Source organism: Chinchilla lanigera, unplaced genomic scaffold (assembly GCF_000276665.1).
Source record: "Chinchilla lanigera isolate Chin_1 unplaced genomic scaffold, ChiLan1.0 scaffold00018, whole genome shotgun sequence".
NCBI classification, from domain to species: Eukaryota; Metazoa; Chordata; class Mammalia; order Rodentia; family Chinchillidae; genus Chinchilla; species Chinchilla lanigera.
In genome coordinates this window covers 14237006-14264902 of record NW_004955419.1, presented here as the reverse complement: position 1 = coordinate 14264902, position 27897 = coordinate 14237006, and the positions used below count along the sequence as shown (strand labels likewise).

The 27897-nt window shown below is 38.8% G+C and overlaps 2 protein-coding genes and 1 pseudogene across 3 annotated transcripts in view; 2 read left to right on the top strand and 1 right to left on the bottom strand.

Moving 5' to 3' along the window:
- The window catches only part of Fkbp15 (FK506 binding protein 15, 133kDa), a 65403-nt gene extending 64988 nt beyond the window's left edge, over positions 1 to 415 (bottom strand). For both annotated transcript variants that reach the window (XM_005382688.2, XM_005382689.2), the window contains exon 1: positions 274 to 415. In XM_005382688.2, the coding sequence (XP_005382745.1) occupies positions 274 to 326 (53 nt within the window). In that variant the 5' untranslated portion in view covers positions 327 to 415. The remainder of the gene's footprint in view (positions 1 to 273) is intronic.
- Positions 363 to 27198, top strand: LOC102027413 (annotated as a pseudogene).
- Positions 615 to 27897, top strand: part of Slc31a1 (solute carrier family 31 (copper transporter), member 1) — a 43031-nt gene continuing 15748 nt past the window's right edge. The window contains exon 1 of the mRNA XM_005382690.2: positions 615 to 743. The gene's annotated coding sequence lies outside the window, so the exon portion shown is untranslated. The remainder of the gene's footprint in view (positions 744 to 27897) is intronic.

Sequence of the window (27897 nt, the reverse complement as noted above, 5' to 3'; positions counted from 1 at the left end):
TCAGCAATCTACCCCACTTTACTGGGGAAACTGTGACTCAGAAAGCAAAGGGCGGAAAGCCTGGGTCACATGAGGGTCACGGGAGATGCTGGGCCCCGGACCCGGGTCCACAGACTCAGCACAGTCGCGAACTCTACCCAGCTGAGGAAGTCTAAGCACCGCAATGTGGCAAGCACCTGGACGCGGAAGTTGAGGTGAGGCCCGAGATGTACCCACTACAACCATCCTCCGGTCTCAGCCATGCCCTCTGGCCCACGCTTCTCAGTCACTCACCCGCCGCTGGGCGAGAGGAAGTCGGTGTCATCTTCGTCCCCGGCACCGAACATAGCGTTGGCTTTTTCCCGGGGCGCAGAGGAGGCCGGATGTTCCCAGGGCCTGTCACTGCAGACGTCGTAAAACGCCGCGGCGGCGTGCTGCTTTCCGGCAGGGCAGCCTCTCTCCCACTAGCTCCGTGGAGTGCAGACTGGACTCTGGAGAAGGTGGAGCGAAGGCAAATGAGAGGTCGAGCGTCTCGTGGCGTAAGGCCTCTCCAACCCGAAGAGGGGGCGGATTTCCAAGCATCTGTGCGTGGATTGGTCGGAGAGTCTAGGGGGCGGGGCGGGGGCGGGAACCCGCGGCCTCTGTGGCAGTGGTGGACACGTCGAGCCGGACAGAAGTGACTGGGGGCTTCTGAGAAGTCCTGAGAAGGTGACGGATTCAGGTTCTGAGAGGGAGGAGTCTGTGACTGCACTGGTCCTCGGAAGGTAAGGCCTCCCCGCCCCCTCTCACAACTCGGGCATGGAACCGACCTTTCCCCTCCGGGACAAGGACCCTACGCCGCCTCTCTTGCAGGGCGGAAGGAGAAAGAACCCGGGACTGGCAGTCTGGAGACCTGAGCCTTGGCCCGTCCCCTACAGCGACATAGTTGGGTGACCTTAGGCAGGCTGATGGACACCTCAGCTTCCCCGTGTGTGCAACGGCCGCTGTGCTGGTTGCCTCCAGGTGCCGGCTTGTTCGAGAAGCTTTTAAACCTCAGAGATCACTGAATCCAATCTCAGTGTCCTAATCCCAGAATTTGCAGATAAGGAATCGAAGGGACTAAGCACGTAGGTGACAGAATAAAGGGCAGGCTGGGGATAGATTCCTGGTCCTTTGATGCTGGATTTAGCTAACTGGTGAGTGAACGTAAACCTTGCCAGCTCTGAACACCGTGTTTTTGTAGAGTGGTTATTGCTAGACTGTGACGAACAGCTTGAGGAAAGACCCCTTTCTGGAGTCCACGCAGGTGAGATGCCAAAGTATCCTGGAGGTGAGTGATAGAAAGGAGGAAATTTTGGAGGTAGAAAGTCCCCAGTGTAGCTTGAGCCTGGTTTTTGCTGAGTTTTGCTGCCCAGGTCCTAAGTCAACATCAATGGTGATCGACTTCCTTGCCTCCAGTTTCCACCGTCTTTATATTTTACCTAAGTATCTCTTTCCTTAACCCGGTGTTATTCGTGGGACAATCTTGTATGAGGTCTCGCTTAGCCAAGCTGCAGATAAGCAGATAGTGTCCTAGTGTAGCGTCCATTTCCACAAATCTCACTGGAGGACTTTCACCCGGGGGTTCCTTTCTCAGTCAGGTTGGTAATACAGGTGTCTCTTACCTGAATGCTTTAATCCATCGGCACGATACTGAAGTGACTGGTAGCTTCCTCCTTGGGGACCCTGGACCTCTTGGCACTTACCCTGTTGAGGTTTTTATTATAGTTTGTTTTCTACTAAATTGTAAGCCTTCTGACCCATAATGAGTTCTCATAAATTCTTTATTAGATTGAATAATAGAATTTATTCTTGTTCCCTTATTCCTTAATTAACTCTCCTAGATTTTTTTCCCGTGTGACCCAGAGAGCCCTGCAATGGCTCTTGCCTTTTATAGGTAGTTTCCAGAAAGATAAAAATGCTGTACTGGCTGTGAACTATCTGGGTAGCATAGTCTCTTTTGTTAATTGAAGGTGATTGTGCTATTGTCTAAAATTCTAGGGGAGGGAATAGAGAGGAATAGGATAGCTAGAAATATTATATGTAACAATAATTGTTATGATTAAATTGTTTCTCTGTTTAACTAAGAATAGGCCTGTTGGTCTGCTTCTTGTTTATTTTACAGATTAAGATGGTTAAAGCAGTAAAAGTTGACAGTGTTAAAACAATAATGCACTAGAACTAGAACCTGTTGCTGTAGCTTTGTTAGAATGTGAACTTCACTACCTCTCAGTGGGGAACAAAATAAACTGGATACATAACCTTCCTAATCCTTCTTCCCAGTAATCCCGGCACTTAGGAGGCTGAGTGACTCTAGCACAGAAACATTTTCATGGTGCTTTTTAAAAATGCCAAGGAAATATTTGAGCTCTTATCTTACATTCTTGAGTAGGGAGATTTTTCGTGGTGTTTAAGTAGGCTACTTTACATAGTCAGAAATCCTAAAATTGGCCTTTTTGGTGATTGAAACCACAGATATGCATATCCAGAGTGCTGTTGTGGGAGCTGGGGATTTAGCTGAGCAGCACAGCACCTGCCTGGCAAACACTAGGTCGTGAGTTCGATTCCCGGTACTGGAAAAAAAAAAAAATAAGACAGAGTACTGTTGTGGGGACATAGCTGCTGAGTCTCATTGACAGTACCAGGAAGAGAACAATGGTGGGGAGTCTTCCTCAGTCTTTCAGGTTTGGAACTGCCGGTTTGGTGCACCTGAAAAGCCACTGCCTTCCTGAATTAGAGTATTTCCAGACTGGTAATATTGGACTAGGAATCAGGAAACCTAAATTCCTCCTCCACCCCTTCTAATTCACTCTGAGTTTAGGCCACACTCCCTAAACACTCAGTAAAACAAGTGGGTTAGACCTCAACATATTTGGGTATTGCTAGGGATACAAAGGTAAGTAAGGCACAACTCTCATCAAAAATTTGAATCAAGTATTTTTACTGATTTGTTTTACTCAATAAAATGTATTGATCCCCTGAAGATTGACTGGGAAACAGCAATTTTAATAATTCCTTTCAAATTATCAGTAATTTTGCAACAGGGATGACTGGGGAGGGTTTTTTTTCTTGGTTTTTGGTTTTGGGGGGTTTTGTGGAATGGGGGTTAAGATAGGCTCTGTGTAGCTCAGGCTGGCCTTGAATTCACCATGTAGCCCAAGCTGACCTCAGACTCACCATGATCCTCCTGCCTCAGCCTCCCAAGTGCTGGGATTACAGGCATGTACCACTATAGCCAGCTCAAGGATGAATTTTATACACAGGTATACCCACACTAATCTCAACTGCTTTTTAAAATTGATAAAGTTATAGATCAGGTTATATCATAAATGTGATATAGGGTTATAAATTGAATAGTTTGAGGGGATTAGTATAGTGTTCTGTTCACTCATACACTAAAAGCAAAAGAATGCCAATGTTCAAAGCTGGGCATGGGCCAGGCATGGTAGCACATGTTTGTAATCCCAGCACTTGGGAGGCTGAGGCAGGAGGATCATAGTGAATGGTGAGTTCGAGGCCAGCCTGGGCTACATAGTGAGTTCAAGGCCAGCCTAAACTACACATTGAGACCCTGTCTCAGATAAAAATAAACACCTCCCCACACCCCACAAAACAAAGCCAGGAGTGGTGGTACATACCTATAATCCTAGTGGACTGAAGCAGGAGAATTGTCTGGAGTTGAAGGCCAACCTGGGCTACATAGTAATGTAAAGATCAGCCTGAATTACCTAGTGACACCCCATCTCAAAAAATAATAATAACAACAACAACAAAAAGCCAGAGTACAATTCAAGAGCTATGACCTGAAAGCCCATCATGTGTAAGGCACTGTGCTGAGTGTTGCATAGGTTAAGAAAATATCCTCCAAGTCAAATAGAGGGTAATTAGAATACATAAGTAACCATAAAGAAGACATACCAGAGTAAATAGTGTAAGAAGAAATTAATTTTAGGATTTCAAAGGAGGAAGAGATCATATCTAGTCTGAAGGAGATGGTAGGGTTAGATAATGGGCTTTGAAGATGAGTAGGATTTCAAATAGGTCTGAGGAAGTAGGGCTTTCCAGGTTAAAGTGGCAGCTTTGGCAAATACACAAAGGCAGGAAAAGAGGCACAAATTCCTTACAAGACAGGAGCTGCCCTCGTATATTACAAAGTTAGGACAATTAATTGGTTAACCCCCACCCCACAGAAAAAACTTAAAGCAGGGAATCATATAGGTATTATTTACTTGCATATTTTATACTTCTTCTAACTTAAAATATAAAAATTCTTTGCCATTCTTTTAACCTAAGCCCTCAGGCCTTTCTTGGAGTGTGGGTCTCAGGGGTTGTCAAACTACATCCAAATCTTATCTCAGCCTGCTACCTATTTCAAAGTTTTACTGAAACAGCCATGTTCATTTGTTTAATGTTGTCTATGGCTACCTCCTATAAAGCAGAACTGAGTAGTTGCAGCGGAGGCCACATGACCCACAAAGTCTAAAATGTTTACTATTTGGCCCTTTATAGAAAGAGTTGACCAACCCCTGAGCTATATCATATATGGTTCTTTAACAGAGTGGTTAAAGTCACTTGCAAAGCAGTGTGAGTACAGAATCTTTCTAGGTGTTTATAAAATTTCCTCCAGCCTTTATAGTGATTCTCCCACACCTAACAGTAGATTGTGTGTGTCTATGTGATTTGCCTTTATTCATTCCAAAGCATTCAACTTGGTTTTCATAGAAAACAACTACCGTAGAGGCTAACATTGAAGTAGTAGTTAAATTCTTAAGCTCTAGAGTTAAATTGCTTTGCTAGTTGTTATGTTAGCCTTGGGCAAGTTGCTCAGTTTCTTCCTCTGTAAAACAAGGGTAATGATAGTATCATTTCCTAGGGTTCTTATGAAGATTATTAGTTGATTCACATAAAGCACTAAGAACAATGCCCAGCAGGTAGTAAGTACTGAATTAGTGTTAGCTGCTGCTATCATTTTTTCCTATTTATACTTCATTGCTTTACATAATACTAAGTTAAATTATATATTTATAAGAATAACCACAACTGGAATAATTTGCTCTGTGAACAAACACAACTGACGCCCTTGATAAGAACACAGCTTCACTGAGGGAAGAACAGAAGTATCAGTCCTGTGATATTAGAGAATAGTCTAGCAAGTGTGTTGTCAGTTAAGTTGGTTAAGAGAGTAGAAATGCTGCAGGAAGGAAAAGATGGCACAGTTATCACTAGAAAGGTATTTACCATGACCAGATGACTTGACCCAGGAGTATAATAATACACACAGAAAAGTTGTATATTAAAATTGAAAAAAGAAACTCACAATCATATCTATCAGATACTTTTAAGTCCAAGGTGACAAATTTGCACTTAAATCAGTAGGAAATGAAATTTTTCATTCTAAATGACATGATTAATGTAAAAAAAAATCAAATGGTTTAGGAATGTATCAAGTAAAAACTAATAGTTTGCATAGTCCCATTCCATGTGAGAAACCTTTTATTGTTATTTTAGTACTCCCTTAAACAAGGGGTTGTGAGAATTAAATAACATAAAGAGCATTTAGGATACTGTTATAAATCCATGAAAAACTTCAATCCAGCTTCCCTTTGGATTATAATCTCTAATTTGAATTGAGAGAAGGTTCCAGATTGAGTGTGAAGAAAATGAAATGACTGCTCTGAAAGTAACAATTTATACTGTACTTAAAAGAGTCTCTGATCCTTGAGTCAATCCCTCTTTCCTATTCCAACTTGCTGTTCATTCCTCTTTAACTTTCCCACCAGAAATGCTGCAGGAAAGAAAAGATGGCACAGTTATCACTAGAAAGGTGTTTACCATGACCAGATGACTTGACCCAGTAGATGTCCAATAAGTCAGTGACCAGGCAGCATCCAGATAGCTATGCCCATTGGTCGTGATTGGGAACTGAGAGGAGAGCAGTAGCAAGTTGCTGATGCCTGGTCTTGCATGTGCAGGTCTGAGCGTAACAAAGCCATTTAAAAAAACTCACTGCTCTCCTGTAGCTTGTGACTAAGTATGAAAAGTCATCAGAAGTCTGATAATTAATACATTAGAACAGGCAGTTTATGCGAAAGGAATCTTATAGTAGGCACTGGGAAGGAAATGCTTTTGAAGTTCTATTGCTTTGAGTAATATCATTTCATGATTTAGGTAACATCCCCAAGCAGGGTGGGGGGCATCCTTAGGAATGCAAAGCCCTGCAGAGAAGGAAAGGGTTGAAAAGGATCCACCCTACCTCTTTTCCTTTACACAATGGCCCTAAGGTTTTGTATACAACCTGCTTTTGTAGGCTGAGGACATTATGCAATACAGTATGATAAGATGGAAGCCCGCTTCTCAGAAGTAATTATGAGAAATTGTTTGGAAGGAACACTAAGAGCAAAATGCTAGTAACAGTGACATGTTAAAGGGCCCACTTTACTGATGTTGTCTTTCCCTAAATAGAATAGAATTATTCTAGAATTGTGATAAATGTTTATGTAATTTTGAAGCAGTTTAGAGCACCTAGAATATGGTTATTCCATTTATGAAAGAAGAGTGCTTTAACTGTGTACCCACAGGCCCTCGTTCCTCTCCCTTACCTCTTCTGTTGCCTTTTTAATCAATTCCCATGCATCATTAACTCTATACATAATTTATATCTTATATATCTCAGACTATTTTAATTAACTACATTTCCCTCTTCCACCAGACTAGGCTTCTTTAGAATAGGGGTTCATCATAGTTCCTTCATTCAATAAATGTCAAATGAATGAATGAATGAATGAGTGAATTCCTTGGGGTCATACAGCTAATAATCCTCAAGAGCCAGATCTCAAACTTGGGTGTTCTGATTCCTACCCCAGTACTTTTTCCACCACACCATCCATCCTCTCTCTGAGGTTTTTGGAGTTTGTTTGTTCATTGTGACAAGGTCTGACTATGCAGTTCAGGCTGGCCTCAAACTCATGGCGATCCTCCTGCCTCAGCCTCTTGTGTGCTGGGATTACAGGTGTGCGCCACCACACACGGCTTCTCTCTGAGATTTTTTTTTTCTTCCGGTAGCAAGAATCGAAGTCACAACCTTGCAGTAGCCAGGCAGGTGCTGTGCCGCTGAGCTAAATCCCCAGCTCCTCTCTGAGATTTTTGAGCAACTCTTATTTTCAGCTGTATTCTCTTACTGCACTTTCATTAAATCATGCTTTCTTAATTAATGTTTTGATGAGACTTAAATTCCTATTATTCTGTGTAATATGTTTAATTGTATTTTCCTACTGAATTACAAAAAAGAACAGTTCAAATGTTTTCTAGTTTCTGCCTTACACCATATTAATTCCCAGGCATGCGAACAACATTTTTATCTAGATAGTTGAAATCCTATGTAACTAAAGAAAACTTTAAATACTTTGTCTGCTTTTTAGTATACCAAAAAGGTAGTTAAAGAAATGCTTTGCCAATATATATGTAACTGACTAGCTGGTGTTCTTTTAATCAAACTGTGAAAGGCTATATATACTAATGGTGGCAAACCTATGGGACATGTGCCGCAGCAGAATGTTTCTAACATTAAAAGCTCTAAAAGGTTTGCCATTGCTGCATATACTTTCAGTGACATGAAAGTGAGCCCCATTTGGGACTGGGATGTCTCCAAGATTATTTTTCCCATCTAAAAAGCCAATAAAAAATTATTAGTATTTCATACTTAATATACCTTAGAGTGAGAAAGTGTTTAGCATACATTGTTTTATTTGATTCTTATAAGCCTGTGAGATTCTCAGGGTGGGTATTTTTATATCTATTTTGCAATGAAAGAAACTAGTCTCATTGAGTTTGGGTGATTTGCTTGATATCACTTGGCTGATAGGTGTCAAATTTGGGTTAAGGCCTCACAGTGCTATCTATAAAACACTTTGAAATCTTTATATAAATCACACTAAAATAGTCGTGGTTAACAGACCGGAAACGTGTCAGGACTACAAAAGGTCCAGAAAGAAGAATATGAAAGGGTGCATCTCATGATTGCATTATTCCAGGATGTGGCTTAGCCAGCAACAAAGGGTATCAGAGAAGTGGAGTATAGTAGCTGGAAGATCCACTCCCCAGTGGACTTAGGCCCTTCTATCATTGCATAACTAAAAGTCCTTTTCAGTTTGTTTGTTTGGCATATCAAATTTGAGTTGTGCTATTGGACCAAGCAAATAAAAGCTTTTCTAAAGGCCTTTGTGAGGTGTAGTTGCATACTTGATCTTCTTTGTACAGAAAGGTGGGAGTGGGCAAGAGAAATAAGAGCTTCTATGTTATTTACCATCAAAACAGTATACGAGAAGCTAAGAAACCCCTTCTTCTTAGTTGCTTCCTGGCAAACCATCTGGAGAAATGGGACAGTTGAGGAAAGAGATTACTAATTTAATTTTTTATTTAATTTTTAAAAATATAAACAACAAATATTACAAATTTTTACAAATTATTGCATATAGTGAACCCTGATTTATTTTATTTCATGATATATATATATCTTGGAGATCATTCTATATCAGTGTGTAGAGCTTCCTTGTTCTTGTTTATGGCTATATTCTCTTTTGTGGAAATAATGATAATTTGTCTAATCAGTGCCCTTTCAGTGAACATTTAGGTTGTATTTTCAATATTTTGATAATACAGGCATTCCTACAATGAATAACCTTGTACATATAATGGTTCACACATTTGTGAATATATCTGTAAAATAAGTAGAAGCTGTCTCAAAGTCTGCATCAGACTGATAACTAAAAACTTCTAGTTCTCATCTGTTAAGACTTTAGTTCCAATGAGTAGTGAAGAAATGAAAAGTATTTTCTTGAAAAATCATAATTTTTATACATTGTTATTCAGAAACTAAGTCTTAAGAAAGGGCCATGTATAGGTAACTTCATCAAAATTATGTTGAATTGTAGACTCTACTAAAGTCAGTCCTGTAGATCTTTTTAGTGCTTTTCAGTATGCTATTGCTCAAGAGCTAATTTGAGAAGTGAATATTATAGACTCAGAACAAAGAAGTTTGTCTCTCAACTATGTTTACCAATACTTACCTATTAGAACATCTGCTTTTTATTGCAATCCATATAGGGATTTAAAATTAAAAGATAAAATAAAGTCAGCCTAACCAATATCTATGTATTTTCAGTCTTCTGAGATGTTTTGATGATTATGGAGCATGTGATAACTTTGTTTTGGGGTTTTGTTTTGTTTTTTTTTTTTTGTCTTTTTTGAGACAAGGTCTCACTATGCAGTTCAAGCTGGCCTTGAGCTCACTTTGTAGCCCAGGCTGGTCTCAAACTTGCAACAGTCCTCCTGCCTCAGCCTCCTGAGTGCTGGGATTACAGGTGTGCGTCACCATGCCTGGTATAACTTTGTGAAGAATGTAGTACTATCGTAATCATTAGTCTTTTTGAGAAAGTAGAGGCCATAAAGTAGGACAGAATTAAAAAGTTGTGATAAGCTCTGTGAGATAGGAGATAACCTGGTTCATTTCTGGACTATAACTCTTTTAAGAGATAACCCAGTTCACTTTTTTTTTTTTTTTTTTTTTTGGTACCGAGAATCGAACTCATGACCTTGCACTTGCCAGACAGGTGCTGTGCCACTGAGCTATATCCCCTACCTAGTTCACTTCTGAACTATAACTCCTATTAAGTTAACAAAGGTATAACTCTTGTAAGTTGACATAGGTATAAATACCTCCTATCAGCTATAGAGGATGGAATTTTAGTACCATACATACAGTTTGCCTATATAGTAGTAACTTTTCCAAATTTAAGTTTTCCTCAATATCAGAGTCCTAGGAAAATTTTTCGTTAGACAGTAGAAGCTAGTTGCCTTAGTGGGCTTTTTTTTTTTTTTTTCTCTATTTGGACAATCTAGAAAAGCTCAAATTTTCTAGAAAACTAGCCATGGAAAGTTTTTTCATTGAGGTTTTAGCAGTATTGCAGAGGGAATGCTACTATATTATACCTTAAAATTGTCATACTTACAAGAAACTAGAATGCGGAAAATATGGACAGAAATAGAGTATGATGTGTCATATTTCCATTTCAAATGGCATTTTGAACTCATCTCTTTTTCTTCCCAAAATCCTAAGGAAATTACCATAGAAGTATAAAAAAAAAAATCTTATCAGAGGCCAGTCCTCAGGAGGCTGAAGCAAGAGCATTGCTATGAGTTCAAGGCTAGCCTGGGCTACATAATGAGTTTGAGCCTGAACTGTGTAGCTGAGACCGTATCTCAAAAAACAAAAATAAAACATCTTCTCAAAAGATAGGGACCGGGCATGGTGGCGCACGCCTGTAATCCCAGCACTTGGGAGGCTAAGACAGGAGGATTGTTGCAAGTTCAAGACCAGCCTGGGCTACAAAGTGAGCTCAAGATTAGCCTGAACTGCATAGCAAGACCCTGTCTCAAAAAGACCAAAGGGAAAAAAAAATCAGAAAATAGGAAGACAGACGCTAAGAATTTTGAAACATTTCAGAGAAAATATGATACAGATAGGAGTCAGATTGAAGGAAATGATGGACCATGTGGTGAACATGAGTGAGGGACATCCCTGTCTTTAAAGTACCTAAGATTCACTTATACACCTGTGGAACCCCCAAATTGAGAGCAGCAGAGATTAGAAAGATGGAGTAATCTGTGGAGGACAAATCAAGGACTTGGGGATATACCAATTTTGGAAAGAACCATACATTAAAAATAATAATAATAATTTATCAAGGACTTGCTATGTTTAGGCACTGTGCTTAAATAAGCGTTTCATGCACAGTCATGAAGAGACAACCTACAGAACGGAAAAAAATTCTTGCCAGCTATTCTTCAGACAGAGGACTAATATCTAGACTATACAAAGAACTAAAAAAAAATTAAATCATCTAGAACTAAAGACCGACTCAAAAAATGAGCTAGAGACTTCCACCTCTGCATGCCCAGCCTGAACCAGCCAGCACCTGGTACACTTTAACCATAAGGTCAACCCCTTTGTGACCTCAGACCACAGTAAAAACCACAAATAGCACTTCCGTGTCCTCTCACCCTTGCACTGGAAGATCATGTCTTCCCCTCTTTTGAAGGAACTACAGCAGAAGTACAGTGTCTGCTCTGTGCCCATCTGCAAGGACAGTGAGGTCCAGGTGGTTTGAGCACACTACAAGGGACAGCAAATTGGCAAGGTAGTTCAGGTGTATAGAAAGAAATATGTCATCTACAACAAGCGAACGCAGCATGAGAGGGCTGATGGCATGACCATCCATGTGGGCATTCACCCAAGCAAGGTAGTTATCACTAGGCTAAAACTGGACAAATGCAAAAAAGAAATTCTTCTAGCACTTAGGAGGCTGAGGCAGGAGGATTGCTGCAAGTTTGAGACCAGCCTGGGCTACAAAGTGAGTTCAAGACCAGCCTGAACTGCATAGCGAGACCTTGTCTCAGAAACAAACAAACAAACAAAAATTCTTGAACACAAACCCAAGCTTCAACAAGTTGGAAAAGAGACAAGCAAACACAAGGAAGAGCCATTGAGAAAATGCAGATGTGAACACAACCTGCTCTGCAATCGTGGTTTTTTCTTTTTTGCTTTTTTGGTACCAGAAATTGAATTCAGGACCTTGCTGCCGAGCTATCTCCGGGGCCCTTGTAATCATGGTTTAACTGGCAGTGTCTAGACTAGCCTGTGCTTCTGTGGAACTTCTCAAGATGTCTCTGGAATGTTTTGTTGCTTTCTTGTATTTTTTTATATATGGCTCTGTAAATCTACTTTTCAATTTTGATTAATAATTTTATGAATAAAACTGGAGGTGTTTCCCCACCTCCCAAAAAAGAAATGAGCTAGAGAAATGAACAGATACTCCACAGAGGAAGAAATAAAGTGACCAACAAATATATGAAAAAATATATGGTCCAACATCTCTGGTCATTAGCAAGTTAAAACAATATTAAGATTCCATCTTGGGGCTAGGGATATAGCTCAGTGGCACAGTGCCTGCCTGGCAAGCATGAGGTCCTGAGTTCGAGTGCTGGTACAAAAAAAAAGATCCCATCTTACTCTGGAAAGAATGGCAGTCATCAAGAAATCAAATAATTAACAAATGCTGGCATGGCTGTGATGAAAAAGAACTCTTCTACATTGTTGGTGGGAATGCAAACTAGTACAACCATTATGGAAGTTAGTGTGGAGATTCTCAAAAGAATTTTTTTTTTTTTTTTTTTTTTTGGTTTTGGTTTTTCTCCGGTACGGGGAACCGAACTCACGACCTTGCACTTGCCAGGCAGGCGCTTTGCCACTGAGCTAAATCCCCAGCCCCTTCAAAGAATTGAAATTAGAAATTCCATCCAACCCAGCTATTCCCCTGCTAGGTAGCTTCCCCAAAGAGCTTAAGTCATCATGCTACAGCAATATTTGCATATCAGTGTTTACAGCAGCACAATTCATAATAGCTAAATCCTAGAAGCAGCCTATGTACCCATCAATAGATGATTGGATAACCAAAATGTAGTATCTGTGTGTAATGGAATACTACTCAGCTATAAAGAATGACAAATTTGAGGCATTTGTAGGAGAATGGATGCAGCTGGAAAATATAATGTTGAGTGAAATAAATCAGACACATGAGCTTGAATACTGTATGATATCCCTCATTTGAGTGAGGCAAAGTACAAAGAAGATAAAAGATGGATAGGAAGGGACAAGGAAACTGACCTAGTCCAATAGTGAAATGGTCCACAGGGACAAGAAGAGGAGTGGGAGAGAATGAGAGGATTTAAGATACGCCATGTACAGGACCTAATAACCCCAATCAATGTAAACAGTATAAGCCATAACATGTACTAAGACAAAAAGTATGAACACGTATGGAAAAGGTGATTGCTGACCCATAGTTGGAAGGAGAGGAGGGAGGGGAAGGGAACGGAATTTTTAAAAACACTATAGTATGTACATGTAACTATTCCCCAAGATGATTGTAAACTACATGAATTACAAACGTGTTTATAGAAGCACACTCATGATATAGATAGATGCTGTTGTCCCTCTTTTAGAAGAAACTAACTTGCCCTCCTAACACCTGTGCTGTTGCCTTAGTGAACTCACTGAGGGAGTGACTCTTAATACAGTGTGATAGGTTACTTTTATTATCCTTATTTTAGAGCTGAGATAGTTATGAAGTAATTTGCCTAAGGGCCCACAACCAGTAAGTACAGTTTTACCAGTTAGAGAATGAATATAGATCCCTTGCTTATTTGGCAGATTGCTGTAACGAAGGAAAAATATCTTCTCTGTCCACAATTTCCTTCTCATGTTTTTTTTTTGTTTGTTTGTTTGATTTTGGTGGACTTGTCAGGCTGTCAGACCAAAATCCAATGTCAGAAATGCAGTTGTTGTTTAGGGAGAGACCCTGGAGTGCTCAGCTGGGAGCAATTTTTTTTTCCTTCTAATGCTAGGGATCAAATTTTCAAATTTAGAGCCTGACACATGCTTGGCAATTGCTCTACCACTGAGCTACACATTCCCAGCACTGGGAGCAAATCTTAAGGTCATTAATTATATTGGAAATTACATGCCACAATTTTTTTGCATAGAATTAAATTCACCTCTCTAAATGTCAAAGATGAGCAATTCATTGTTATATGCCATGTTAACCCAGAAGGTTCTTTGATTATTAGGTGGTATTATGTGTAAATTTTAAGTGAAAGTAGGCCAGCTCTGTGCTTTTGCTGGAATTGCAAAGTAAGCAAATGTTGTATTTTAGTTCCTTGTTGAGTGTTGGCTTTCTTTTTTGTTTTCTTTTTTCTTAAATTCTCACTTGTTAAACACCCAAATCATAGATTCTGTGCATAGTATCCCCCTTACCCCCCTTCCATGGGAGATTTGTTCCAAAACCCTTGCAGATTTCTGAAACCACAGATTACCAAGCTCTCTCTATATTTTGTTTTTTCCTATTCATTCATATATGTGATAAAATTTAATTTATGAATTAGGCACAGTAAGAGATTAATAATAACTAATAAAACAACAGTTATACTATGTGTAATTAAAAGTTTTATAAGGGGGCTGGGGATTTAGCTCAGCGGCAAAGCGCCTGCCTGGCAAGCGCAAGGTCATGAGTTCGGTTCCCGGTACTGGAGAAAAACCCAAAACCCCCTCCCGCAAAAAAAGTTATATAAATGTAGTCTATTTCTCAAAGACTATCTTAGTGTATTGAATTCACCCCTCAAATCACAGAAAGCAAAACCATCGATAAGGGAGGACTATTGTACTATGTATCTGCGTTACATATCTCTGTAATTCAGAATTGTGGTTCTCAAGTTTTAGAGTGCAAGTGAATTCCTGTGTACCTTGGTGAACACCTAAATTTTGAAGGCTTATTTCCTAAATGATTATTCACTGATATGGAGTAGGGCTTATAATTTATATTTTTAGGCAAACTCCTTGATGATTCTGATCCAAACAGTCCTTTTTAAAAAATTTTATCCTTTTTAAAAAATTTTATCCTTTTCATGTGTGTGTGGTACTGGGAACTAATGGAATCTAGTGCCTTCACACTGAGCTATCTTACATCACCAGCCCTTTTAAATTTTTTGTTTTGAGACAGGGTCTCGCTAAGTTACGCAGGCTGGGCTTGACATTGCAGTGTCCCGGAGTGCTGAGATTACAGGTGCGCGCCACTATGCCTGGCTGGATCCATGCTGTCCTTAGACTATATAGTACTTTGAGAAACAACTGAGTTGGGGGAGAAATAATTAGCATTTATTATCTACTATGTGTGTTATGAATATGCCAGGCACTTTCATATGTATATTTGCATATGATAGTTATAATATTGTGAGATTTTATTGTCCCAGTTGTATGTGGGTATTGATCTCATAAAGTTTTAGTAACTCGTTCTGAGTTCAAAGATGTCAGGGCCTATAGTATTCGGCAGTCTAACTCCAAGGACGGGGAAGGCTCTTGCTCTTGCTCTTGCTCTTGCTCTTTCTGCTTTGGCAAAGTGCCTCTTGGAGGAGATGATTATTTAAGATTGGTAAATTGGAAAATGATAGATCCTCTGAAATGTGTTTGATAAGTAAATGTTAAAGCCCCTGATATGTTAGAATGTCAGAAGTTTACCAACTGTTCCTCACAGTCCATTTAGAAAAGACAGATAAGCATTTGCTTCTCATTAAAGCTATTATATGCACCTAAACTTTTCTAATTGAATAAGTTCCAAAGATAAATTATTTCATCTCTTGACTAAGTGAACAGTGACCAGAAAGACTAAATTACCTAGTGTAATGTGAAAACCACAACTAAAATTCCTAATCTTACATTCTTTCAAATTGTAATTGTTATGAAGCTTAAAGTGGGCTCCAAACCATTGACTGAGAATTATCCAGAAAACTTTTGAGTCAGTGGTTGGAAATCATAACTGTGTGACAACATTTAGCATTTGACAATTCACACAAGACATTACAATCAGAGGTTGTCTGATTTTTTAAAAAGTAGAATAGATGTTGACATTTTTATGAATTACTCTCTAAAGTTCTCTTTATGACACTGCAAATGTGTAGAATGGCATTTGAGTAGAAGAGTGGTAAAATGAGCCCTGGGGCCCATTGGAAGCCCATTTTCATCTCACTTAGAGCCTCATAGAGGTAGGACAGCCAAAAATAATGTAGTTAACAGTATTAGCATATATGTGGTCATAAGCGTGATATAAATCACTGTAAGACACAACTACTCTGGAGGTAACTAACAATTAGATTTAGGTCCTTCTGGACAATTCGCTGGGCAAGAATTTCATGCACTTGACAGACTGCTTGAATAATTTGAAATTGGCTTACTCCAAATGTAGAGACTATCCAGCAGTACCTCCTAATAGGAGTAAGTCTATATTCCTTTCTAAACTCCTCAAAAAAGTATTGCTGTTTCCTTATCTTATTTTTTCTGAGTTGCCTCCAAGAAACAAAACAGCTGACTTTGTGTTCAGAGACAGGGACACAAGATAGTTGTATAGAAGCACTCTGGTACAAATAATAAAATGACGGGACTTGAGAGGAGAATGGGGGCCCTAAGACTGTGTCTTAGTTCCTGTCTCCTCGCCGAGACACAGTACCCAACACCCACAATTGAAAGGAGGAAAGGTTTATTTTGGCTCACAAGTTTATAGAAGTTTCAGTCCATAGACCACTAGCTCCGAGGCAGAGGGCCATGGCAGAGTAGAAACAGTTCATGACATGGCAGTGAAAAGCAGAGAGATCAGTGGAAGAGGGAAGGACATTCCCTTGCCCTTTTACGAACTTTTGGTAATTTATCCAGTCTATTTAAATGTCCTTTCCTTAAAAAGAACTTCTTTTTCTTTCTCTTCCTACCTGCCCTTACCCCTATAAATTTGCTCTTTCTCTTTCTCTTCCTACCTTTCATGTTTTCCTTTTTCATACCAATTATCACAAATTGTAATTAAGTATACCTATCCACGTTTATTTGCTTACATATTTAATAAAAGTTTCCTCTGAAGTAGCTCCACAAAGGCATATACATTGTGTTTGGTGTCTGATTTCCTGTAGGTAGATATTTAAACCTGCATGGATTTTGTAAGAATTATTTATCTGTTTGTTCATTGTTTGTTTGTTGAGAAAGGGTCTTATGTAGTTGAGTTTAGCCTTGAACTCACGATCTTCCTGCCTCAGCCTTAAGATGCTGGGATTACAGGTGTGCATGACCATACCAGGCTAATGCCTTTTAAATGAATAAATATTTGTTGAGTGTTCTCCAAGAAGCTGTAAGAAGGTGGAAATTAGTTTTTTGCCCTCTAGGAACTTGCTGTGTATATATGATATTTTTAAAATCTTATATCTCACCAGGCATGGTGGCGTATGCCTGTAATCCCAGCACTTGGGAGACTGAGGCAGGATGATTACTGCAAGTTTGAGGCCAGCCTGGGCTGTAAAGTGAGTCTAAGGCCAACCTGAACTGCATAGAAACACCTTGTTTCAAAAAGACAAAAAAGAAACCTTATATCTCAAGAACTAGAAGCTTGAATTTCCACAAGAGAAAATTGCTAGGGAAATTTAGAAAAGAGATTCCTTCTGCTAGGAATTCAAGAAAAACTCATATAGGAGCGTCATTTTAACAGACCTTTAAAGAATAAGTTAGAGTATAAATTCACAAGGTCAAGGGCCATGTTTTAGCTTTGTCCTTAATTTTGGCATATTATAATGCATGACAAATATTGAATAAGTAGTGGGAGGCTTAGTACACTTACAGAAAATGATTGGGAAAGAAATCCCAGGGAATGACACAACCAACAGAGGTATACAAGTGTCAGAATGCTAAATTTATTCAAGTGAGAAGATCAGTTTTAGAGGAAAACATGAATGTGAAGAGGATTAATTGAGATGAGACCGAAAGAATAAGTCTGGAACAGAGACTTAAATGCTAGATAGTAAGCATAAAATCAGTATGTCAGTGTCAGAGGTAAGGTGAAGATACTGAGGTTTGTCTTTGCTGGCAGAAATTAGTTCCTGGTAGTAGAACCGAAAAAGCAAATCAGAGATTAAGAAATACATGCAAATAGTAAGCATCTGGAGTACAAATACTAGTTTACCTTGGAGTACTAGTTCTCTGACCAGCCTTATCACTATCAAATAGCAAGATTCAAATTCCTATGGAAATTTTTGTATTTGGCATGGCTGGAAAGCAAGTATTTATGTTTCTGAAAGGAAGAAATATTTTTACCTGAAAAATCCCTAAGAGGTGTTTGAATGTTTATTATGGAATTAGTGTATTACTGAAGAGCTCCATGCAGTGACTTCTAAGGTCTTTCCAATTCTTTTTTTTTTTTTTTGGTACCAGGAATCAAACTTGGAACCTTGGGCTCGCCAGGCAGGCACTTGTGTCACTGAGCTGCATCCCCAGCCCAGTCTTTCCAATTCTTAGTGAGATCCTGAGTCCCACAACTTAAGAGATAAGACACTCAGGTTTCAATTTTAGGTGATCTCCATATAGATGAAGAAACAGCTCATCCATCTTTTTCCAGGCCTAATTCTTTAGTACTAAATATCTCTCCTTCGCTGAGTCAAGAAGCAGTAGCATCCAAGAGGTGCTCGTTAAGTATCTCCAGTTAATGAAAGGGAATTTTGGAGATATAACTGCATTCAACCATTTCTCTTTTCCTCAATGCTATTGTTAGCATGACAGAAATAGGCACACACTGAAAAAAATTATTAAAATTTTAAAAGTAATTGATGAGACTTACACCCAGTTAGAATTATTAGGGAAGGTACAGTGTGAGCTGGGCACAGTGGTGTAATACCTGACTCCAGGAAGCTGAGACAGGAGGGCAACTTAGTGAGACCCTGTCTCAAAATAAAAAATAATAAAACAGGAGGTGGGGATGTAACTTAAACAAAAGGCTCTGGGTTCAATCCTGAGTTCAAAAAAAAAGCACAGTGTGCTATAGATATTTAAAGATCTTAGAGTCTTAGAACTAGGCTGTGGAAGATGAGGAGGATTTGTTGCAATACAAATTCTAAGGATGGATATTCCAGGCTGAAGAAACCTTGTAAACAAAAATAAAAGCAAAACCAAAAGAATGCGTGGGATGTGTCGTAGGAGCACTAGAAACTTGGGCTATCAGACAGACAGGTTTGGCTGGAACACAAATTACATGTAGGCAGAAAGGTATGTTGGAATGTTTGTTTTAGAAATTTGTGATTTCAGACCAAGAAAACTAATAGGCAACTGGAGAGGTTAATAGGCCCTGAAATTTTTTGTTGTTGTTGTCTTTTTGAGATAGGGTCTCACTATGCAGTTCAAGCTGACCTTGAGCTCTGGTTGTAGCCAAGGCTGGCCTCGAACTCCCAACGATCCTTCTGCCTCAGCCTTCCAAGTGCTGGGATTACAGGCGTGCACCACCACACCCAGCTCAAACCTTGAAATTTTTTGAGCAGGTAGATAGAGTAATACATTAAAGAGACTAACATGTTGCTGATATATCATATAGAATGGACAGAGGACAGGGTAACATTAGGAAAACAAATGTTTATTATAGAGCTGCTGATGGAGAAAAGCACAGAAAGGCTGGGTGAATCCTGGGGCTTAGGAAAACTGACCAAACTGACATTCATAGATTTAGAATGTGACACTGGGGATAGAGTAAGGCAGGCTCAATGAAGAATAAACCCTGCACTAGGAGTGAGGATATTCACCTACTAGCAAAGGTACCGCCACTGTAGCAAAGTCATCTTTCTACTATAGGTTACTTAAGCTCCCTCTGCCTCAGTTCTTGTGTCTTAGAGAGATAATGTGAGGATAAAATATTGGTGTTAGATTTATAGGAAGGAAATGCCACTGTTTCTTACCATGTCATTTTTCAGGTTCTATGCAAGTCTTTATTTGGTAGATTTACAGAGCAAAAATACTTTTAAGTTGATCCTATCTTAGAATTTGCTCTGTTTACTGTCCTTTCCTGTGTCATTTGTCAAGGTTTAGGGGCCTAGGGACTTAATTCATTTAAAGACCCTGGACTTGACATTTCAGCCCACTTAAAAGTCAATAGCAGCAAGTATACTTTCTTCCCTTCTTCCATTTTTAGAAACAGGTATGAGCTTTGTTTACAGTCTCTCCTCACAAGTATTCCTTTTTTTTTTTTTTTTTTCAAAACTGCTATTAAGTCAAATTGTCCAAAAATGTAAATTCGTATTCTTCAAAAAGCATTGTGGTTTCAGACTCTAGGATTTTAAAATGAACGGTTGCAATGTGATGAACTCTTTTTTAGAGGTTGAGGAGTTACTAGAGATTGAGCCACAGGAGCGCTGATGTACATCCCCACCTCATTTTTACTTTTATTTGAAGACAGAGTCTCATTTGGTTGCCCAAGGCAGGCCTCAAACTTGCAGTCCTCCTGCTTCAGCCTTCTGAGTAGATGGGAGCCAAGTGCCACCACATCCAGCCAATTTTTCCAACTCTTTTTTTTTGGGGGAGGTGGGGATGAGACTAGGTCTCTCTGTGTATTCTAGGCTGACCTTAAACTCACTATGTAGCCTAGTCTGGCTTCAAACTCATGGTGATCTTCCTGCCTCAGCCTCCCAAGTGCTGAGATTACAGGTATGTGCTACCATGCCTGGCATGTTCAACTCTTGAAAAGTTCAACCTACCTATGTTACTTCTCCATCAACTACATTTTGTTACTTCTTGAGATACAGCTATTGAATAATTTCTAAGCACATCCATCAGATGGACTGTTATACAGCATTCAGATTCATTAAGGTGGTGGAGAGGAAATTGAGGTTTGCCCAATGTGTTATTAAAACATTGAGGAGTTAATTTGTCTTCTTATATATAAGTTGCCAAGAGAGAAATTCAGAAAAAAGAGCAATTTATTTCTGCAGGCATTTATTGTAATCTACTACAGTATGTAAGATATTAGACAGTTAAAGAAACAAAAAGTTAAATAAATAAGACAGGAATTACTATCAAATAGTAAGAATAGGGAGAGAGAAGGGTTCTGCTGTCCTAGAAACTGAACTGAAAAAAATGTAGAATAGAGTTTTGGCACTGGGTAGAACTATGTTAACCATATAATTTACTGTTTTTACAGTTACAGAAAGTGAAGCTCTAAAATAGAGGATAATTTGTGCAATATAGTATTTATTAGCTGCGTCTCTCATGTTTAAACTCGTTTTTTTTCTTTATATTTTGTTGCTTATATAGTAAGGGTATGGTCTATTCATGTTTGTCCTGCAGAAATAAATGATCTAGAGATTGGGCAGTGAGCATTTAAAAAATTAAGTTTGATGTTAGCATGCTTTCTCTAGAAAATAATAGCCCTTGGTGGCTAATATTTCATCATGTAATAGGTTCATCTGGCATCTGTCTTGCCCCAGCAGGTTTCCCATCTCCTTTGCACAGGCTAAGCAGCTTAATAAGGTAGAGTGATGTAAACAGATAAAATTCACGGTAGAAAAGAGTTACCTTGAAACAGTATTTGGAAATAAAGTGGGTTTTGTCTTTTTCTGATCAGAACCAAATCATAGGTTTGCTTTCTGTCTTTTCACCCATACAGTTAAGAGTAGGAGTCTCAGGGCAGCATCTGAATTACTTTTTTTTTTTTTTTTTTTTTTTTTCTTTGTACCGTATCTTTTTTATTTTTTTTTTTTTTTTTTTTTTTTGCCTTTTTGAGACACGGTTTCACTAAGCAATTCAGGCTGGCCTTGAACTTCGTACCCCAGGCAGGTCTTAAACTCACAGTGATCCTCCTGCCTCAGCCTGCCAAATGCTGGGATTACAGGTGTGCGCCACTATGGCTGACCACTATTATTTTTGCTAAAATAGATAATTCTTTTTTTCTGTGTGTGGTACTGGGGATATATATTCTTAGCCATAAGCTTCCAAGTAAAAGAGCCACCCCCACTAATTCATAGCCACTGTTCTTGTTCTTTTAAATTTGGTCAATCCATACAGCATTTCTTGTTTGCCTAGATCATTGGCCACTCATAAATGAGGACTCTTTAAGTTTTAAGTATAACTGTTTGAAGTAGTTGTCCCCTTTTATGTGTCTGGTGGTTGGTTACTTTTGATGCAGCCCAGGAGTTTGATGTATGAGTAATTCAGCCATATAAATCTACTGATACTTCAGTACTTACACTGTACATAGCTTTCTTTCTTTCTTTCTTTTTTCAATTTTATTATTTAAAAGAGAAAAAATTCAAAACAAGATAATAGGAGGGTAACAATGGTTAATACATTGCATATTGTTATCTTTAAATTAGTTACTCAGAGTACAAGATACCAGCATGTAATTGTCCAAACAATATTAGGACAAGCTCTTCTTTTCAATGAACCAAGAGAAATTAGTAGTATAATTATCTTAATTATCTTTTATTTGTGTGTGTGTGTGTATATATATATTCTTTTTTGCTTTTCCCCATTCACCAATCCCAGTTTCTCTTTCCTTTTGAAGTTTCTTCCTATTTTATAATATCTGTTGTACATTTTGGATCACATTTATTCTTTCAACTTCTCACACTAGGGAGATAATACAATGTTTACGCATATGCATCTGGTTTATTTCACTTATGAGTATGGTCTCAAGTTGCATCCATCTACCTATAAAAGTCTTCAATTTATACTTCTTCATGATTAAGTAGTACTGCATTGTATAAAAAGACCACATCTTTTTATCATTCCTCAGTTGTTAGGCATTTGGGTTGTTTCCAAAATCTAGCTATTACAAATTGTGCTCCTGTTAATATGGGTGCATGTATATCATTGTGGTGTGATGTTTTTAATTCTTCTGGGAAGATACCCAGAAGAGGAATAGCTGAGTCAAATGGGACCTCTAATTCTAGTTTTTGAGGAATCTCTACACTGATTCCACAGTGGTTGCATCAATCTACACTCCCACCAACAGTGGAGAAGCATTTCTTTTTCCCCACAGCCCCTTTAGCATTTATTTGTTGATTTCTTAATAATAGCCATTCTTTCCAGGGTGAGATGGAATCTCAGTGTTGTTTTAATTTGCATCTCTCAAATGACCAGTGATATTGAACATTTTTTCATATATTTATTTGCTGTTTGTATTTCTTCATCTGAGAAGTGTCTCAGATGCCCATTTTTGGACTGAGTCTTTAAATTTGGGAGGCCTGATTTTTTTTTTTTTTTTATTCTTTATGTGTTCTTGATAGTAATGCTTTGTCTGAGGAACAGCTGGCAAACATTTTTTCCCACATTGTGGATTGTATGTTCACTCTGTTGGTGATTTCTTTTGCTGTGCAAAAACCTTTTTAATAAGATGAGATCCCAGTTGTTGATTTTTTGTGATAGTTCTTGTGCAATTGGGGTTTTATTCATAGACTTTGCCTACACCAGTGTCTTCAAGAGTTTTACCTACTCTATCTTCCAACAGATTTAATGTTTCTGTTTTAATATTTAGGTCTTTGGTCCATTTCAAATTGCATTTAGTGCATGGTGAAAGATACAGGTCCAGTTTTGTTTTGTTTTTTTGTTTTGTTTTGTTTTGTTTTCTGTTTTTTGAGACAGGGTCTTGCTATGCAGTTCAGGCTGGCCTTGAGCTTGCTTTGTAGCCCAGGCTGGCCTCAAACTCACAACGATCCTCCTGCCTCAGCCTCCCAAGTGCTGGGATTACAGGCATGTGCCACCATGCCCGGCTGTGGTACAGGTCCAGTTTTAATCTTTGGCACGTGTGGAGCCAGTTTTTCCAGCACCATTTATTAAAGAGACTATTGCTCTTCTGGTGGATGTGTTTGGCAGCTTTGTCAAAGATAAGGTGGCTGCATATGTCTGAAATTGTTTCTGCATCTTCCAACCCATTCCATTGATCTTTGGGTCTGTTTTTTTCCCGTACCATGCTGTTTTTATCACAGTAGCTTTATAGCATAATTTCAGGTCAGGGATTGTGATGTCCCCTGCCTTGCCTTTGTTGCCCAGAATTGCCTTTGCTATTCTAGGCCTCTTCTGGTACCAAACGAATTTTAGGGTTGTTTTCTATAATTCTGTAAGATGTGCTATTGGAATTTTTTTTGGAATTGCATTAAATCTGTATAAAAGTTTTGAAAGTACGGCCATTTTCCCTATATTGGTTCTTGCTACCCAAGAGCAAGGAATATCTTTCCATTTTCTGAGATCAGCTTCAATCACCTTTTTCAGAGTACTGTAATTTTCAATGTAGAGGTCTTTTACATACTTCCTTAGATTGATTGCTACGACTGGATAATCTCAGTGAGCCTGCACCTTCTGACTGAGACCAGACTCATTTGGCCTGAGCCCAACTGGGAGCTGCTAAATGGAGCCAGCAGCTACTCCTAGTTCTGAGCTTAGTTGGGTCCTCTCCAAGATGGCTCCCAGCCAATTGCTGTCTTGTGCAGGATAACTGAGCCCTCAGCACTCACTGGCAGCCAGTGCAGTCCTTCACATCTGCTGTTCCTCTCCACTGCTGCATCTCTCCATAGAGGCCCTTTGGGTTGCCAGCAGTCACTGTGTATCCCCAGATTTGAACCACTACTCTCACACAGTGAGTCCTGTCTCAGGGAGAAGGCGTCGCCCACTATTACCTTTTTCTTTGTTGAAGTTTCTCTTCTCACTTTCTCTGTGGGCTTCAGTTCACATTTCAGATCCTTCCTGGGTCCAGGGGACCCACTTCCCTCCTTGTTTTCTTCTCACTGCTATATTCCAGCATCTGGGTGGCAATTCTCAGAGAGGCTCTTTGTCTGCTATTTACCACTCTATCTTGGTGCTTCCCCTCCTACATTTTTCTTTCTTTCCTTGAAAAGTGTTTTCAGGGACTCCTGTGAAGATTATCTTAAATGGTTGTTCTTGCTTCAGTGTATGGCAAAAAAAGAGAAAATACATAGTAATAATGATTATTGGAATGTGCAAATAATCACTAAATTAATTGTTGGCCACTTACATACTTATCTGCCCAACCAGTGCTATGCAGAAAAGCAAATGAGAATTTGTAGATGATCCCTTAGAATTTTTATTTTCTGCAGAGGCAAAAAGTCAGAGAATAAAGTGGTAGCTATTATTTTGTTGGAGAACTTTTTAAAAGATAAATCTATGCGTCATGGGAGGGGTGGAGATAATGATGTTGTGACTTTTTGGCAATTATTCCCCTGCATTATGACAACCCTTGGAAGCCTACAATTGTAACAAGTGCTGTATCAATTCCTATCACTTGCCAAACCCAGCAAGTAATTTAGGCATGTAAATTCTGCTGCTACTTGAGCATTTAGACTGTATCAAATTTGGTTTCTTTCCATGAAAAGCATTTTCAGGGACTCCTGTGAAGATTACCTGAAGTAATACTTCTCACTTTTTGAATGTATATAATTTTAAGGTCTTTTATATTTCTTTTTTTTTTTAATTTCTCATTGACCTGAACTATTTTCTCACCTCCTCTATTGATCATTTTACTTGCTATTTTTAATAAAGTGATGCAACAAAACTTCAGGAGTCATTTTTCTGTATTTTCTAGCACAGACCTAGGATTTACTTAACCCCAATACCCCTTATAGGAGAAATTGATAAAAAATAGGTATGGTTTATAACCATTATACCTCAAGAAAGAGCATAAAGCAAATAAAAAAAAGAAAGAAGGAAAGAAAAAATATGGTTATAGTGTATGAGTATAATTATATGACCCTTTGGCTAGTTTATTTGTTTGGCTGGTTGGTTGGTTGGTTGGTTGGTTGGATGGTTGAGATAGGGTCTCACTATGTAGTTCAGGCTGGCCTTCAACACACCATGTACCCCAGGATTGCAGTGATCTTCTTGCCTCAGACTCCCTAGTACTGGGATTATAGGCATGTACCATCATACCCAGCTATGACCAAATTTCTGCCAGTCAGTTTAGAATAAGAATATAAGTCCAGAACCCAGAGAATGGGTGGAACAACATCACAGCCCTCAAGGAGAAGGCATTCTCCCTAAGTATTTATGAAATTATATTTTTCCCTCCCACTTACTGGGAACTATTATATGTTTTCCAAGCAACTCCAACATACTGGCCTGGAATACCAAGTACAGATAGACACAGATGCCCTATTTATTATTGCATTATATCAAGGTTTCCTCCTTATTCCTACATCTTTTTCACTGCTGTTCTCCCCCAAAAGAACAACTTAAATGTGAATTCATAAATCCATAAAGAGAACTTTAAAGTTCACTTATAGGAAGGTTCACCTATAGTCTCCCCTCAGAGGTAAAATGTGAAAGGCTTAGAAAATGCAAAGCCAGCCAGGTGTGGTGGCGCATGCCTGTAATCCCAGCACTCGGGAGGCTGAGGCAGAAGGATCCTTGAGGGTTTGAGACCAGCCTGGGCTACAAAGTGAGTTCAAAGCCAGCCTGAACTGCATAGAGAGACCCTGCCTCAAAAAGACAAAAAAAAAAGGGGGCTGGGGATTTAGCTCAGCGGCAAAAGCGCCTGCCTGGCAAGCGCAAGGTCGTGAGTTCAGTTCCCGGTACCAGAGAAAAACAAAAAAAAAAAAAACAAAGCCAGGCCATTTCCCAGAACATCTATCAATTGCATACAGGTCATCAAAAGGCAGGATTGACTTGGTTTAACTAGTTACTTGATCAGTGGACATAGTCCATAAGCATGAATATCTGTTTATAGTGGAGTAATGTCTTTGACCTCGAGTTTGCCATATCTGTGTTTGACAGATTTAAGCCACCAATCATAAGTAAAGGCTACAGAAAGCAGAAAAACAACTAGATTTCTCTTTGTTTTCTGTTTTTACAAATCTGAAAAGGAACATGAGCCTAATCATTTGAAGAATAAAAACCTTCTTCCTTATCTCCCTTATCATGAGTGAAAGTCAGGAAAGACTACAGGCAGTCTCCAGAAGAATTGTGTACAACCCCAGATTACATCTGTCTAAGCTAGGAAAGAGGGACCATGTGACAAATGTATGACCACTTCTGTGTAGACTTTTTGTGGGCTGTAATCTTCATAGTCCCCATGAAATGCTGGTTTTCATCCTTCATTGTTTAATATCAGGAAAATAAGAGAATTTGAGATTTAGACTAAACCTATTAGAACTAACCTCAGTGCTAAGACTCAGGATGGCCATCAGAATTTAGCCTTCTGGCTAATTTCCTAACTTCTGTCCATAAGTTTAAGTTTATTTTACTAGAGATTGTAGATTCTAGCCATCAGGCTTCATAATGGACAAGTCCTTATTGGGGCAGGAATAGAGGAAACTCCTGTTTTGATAATCCTCAGAGGTAGACTATGAAAGAATTATACCACTGAATACAAGGAAGTTTTGAAAGCTATTTGTACTATTTGTATAGATACTGCACCACACTTAATAAGTAAGGAAAAAGAAGAAGCAGAACAAAATGCAAAGCTGTCCCAGTGGCATGTAGCATGTGCCATTTCTCATATCTAACAGTACTCGGGACAACAGAAACAAGTTGGCATATAGCCAATTTTTGGTACCTAAATGAAGACAAGGTAAACATTCTGAAGAAACTAAAAAGTGTAAAGTCTCCCTGAGAAAGTCTTTTCTTATTTTATGTGCAAAGTTCCATGCATATTTGTGCTAGAATTTTTTCAATGGTCCTAAGCCATTTCTCATTTCCTTAAAGATCCAAAAAATGTTCTGTGTTACAAGAAGGAGCTCTTGGAAGGAACTATCCATTTGCCTGTTGATAAGTCATTTCATGACCTCAAGAGTTAGGATAGGCAGAAACTTGAAACTGATTTTTGCTACAATCGTGTGTCAAAAAGAAGCTAACAGAATGCTAATATGTTGATTAATGTCTTCTACCACAAAGGTTGATTATTGAATTTCTCCTACTTGAGGTCTTTTATGCCCTATTATTCCACATAATGATAACAGCTACCATTTTTCAGATATTTTTCTAGATGTTTTATATGAATTATCTCATTTAATACTCCTAGTAGCCTCTTCTCCAAGTTCAGAAGGCTGGAAACCAGCTCCAGAAAGGCTAAGTAACTTTCTCAAGTCAATGCACTTTCAAATTCTTTGACAGATATTTTCCTATTATATAGTTAAGTTCCATAACTCCATTATCTAGTGCAAAGGTGACTGGCTATTGTGAGTCCATCTTGAATTCTATTAAAGAAAACTAGTTTACTTGAGTTGGAAAAAAATGTAAATATAGTATTTCTATTCTTTCCACTTAGTTTTAAGTTCACCTTGGTTAATAAAATACTATGGTAGGTTTTATCAGTTTGAAAGTTAAAAATCCTCAGGGATTTTGTTGGTTTTTCAGTTCTGTCCCTGAGATTTTGCTAAAGTTCCACCTGTCAATCATCATCATTACCTTTTTGAGAGGGAGGGGTGCTGGGGATTGAACATAGGGTGTTCTCACTAAGATCTATTGCACGCCCTTTTTTTGATTTTGATAGAGGG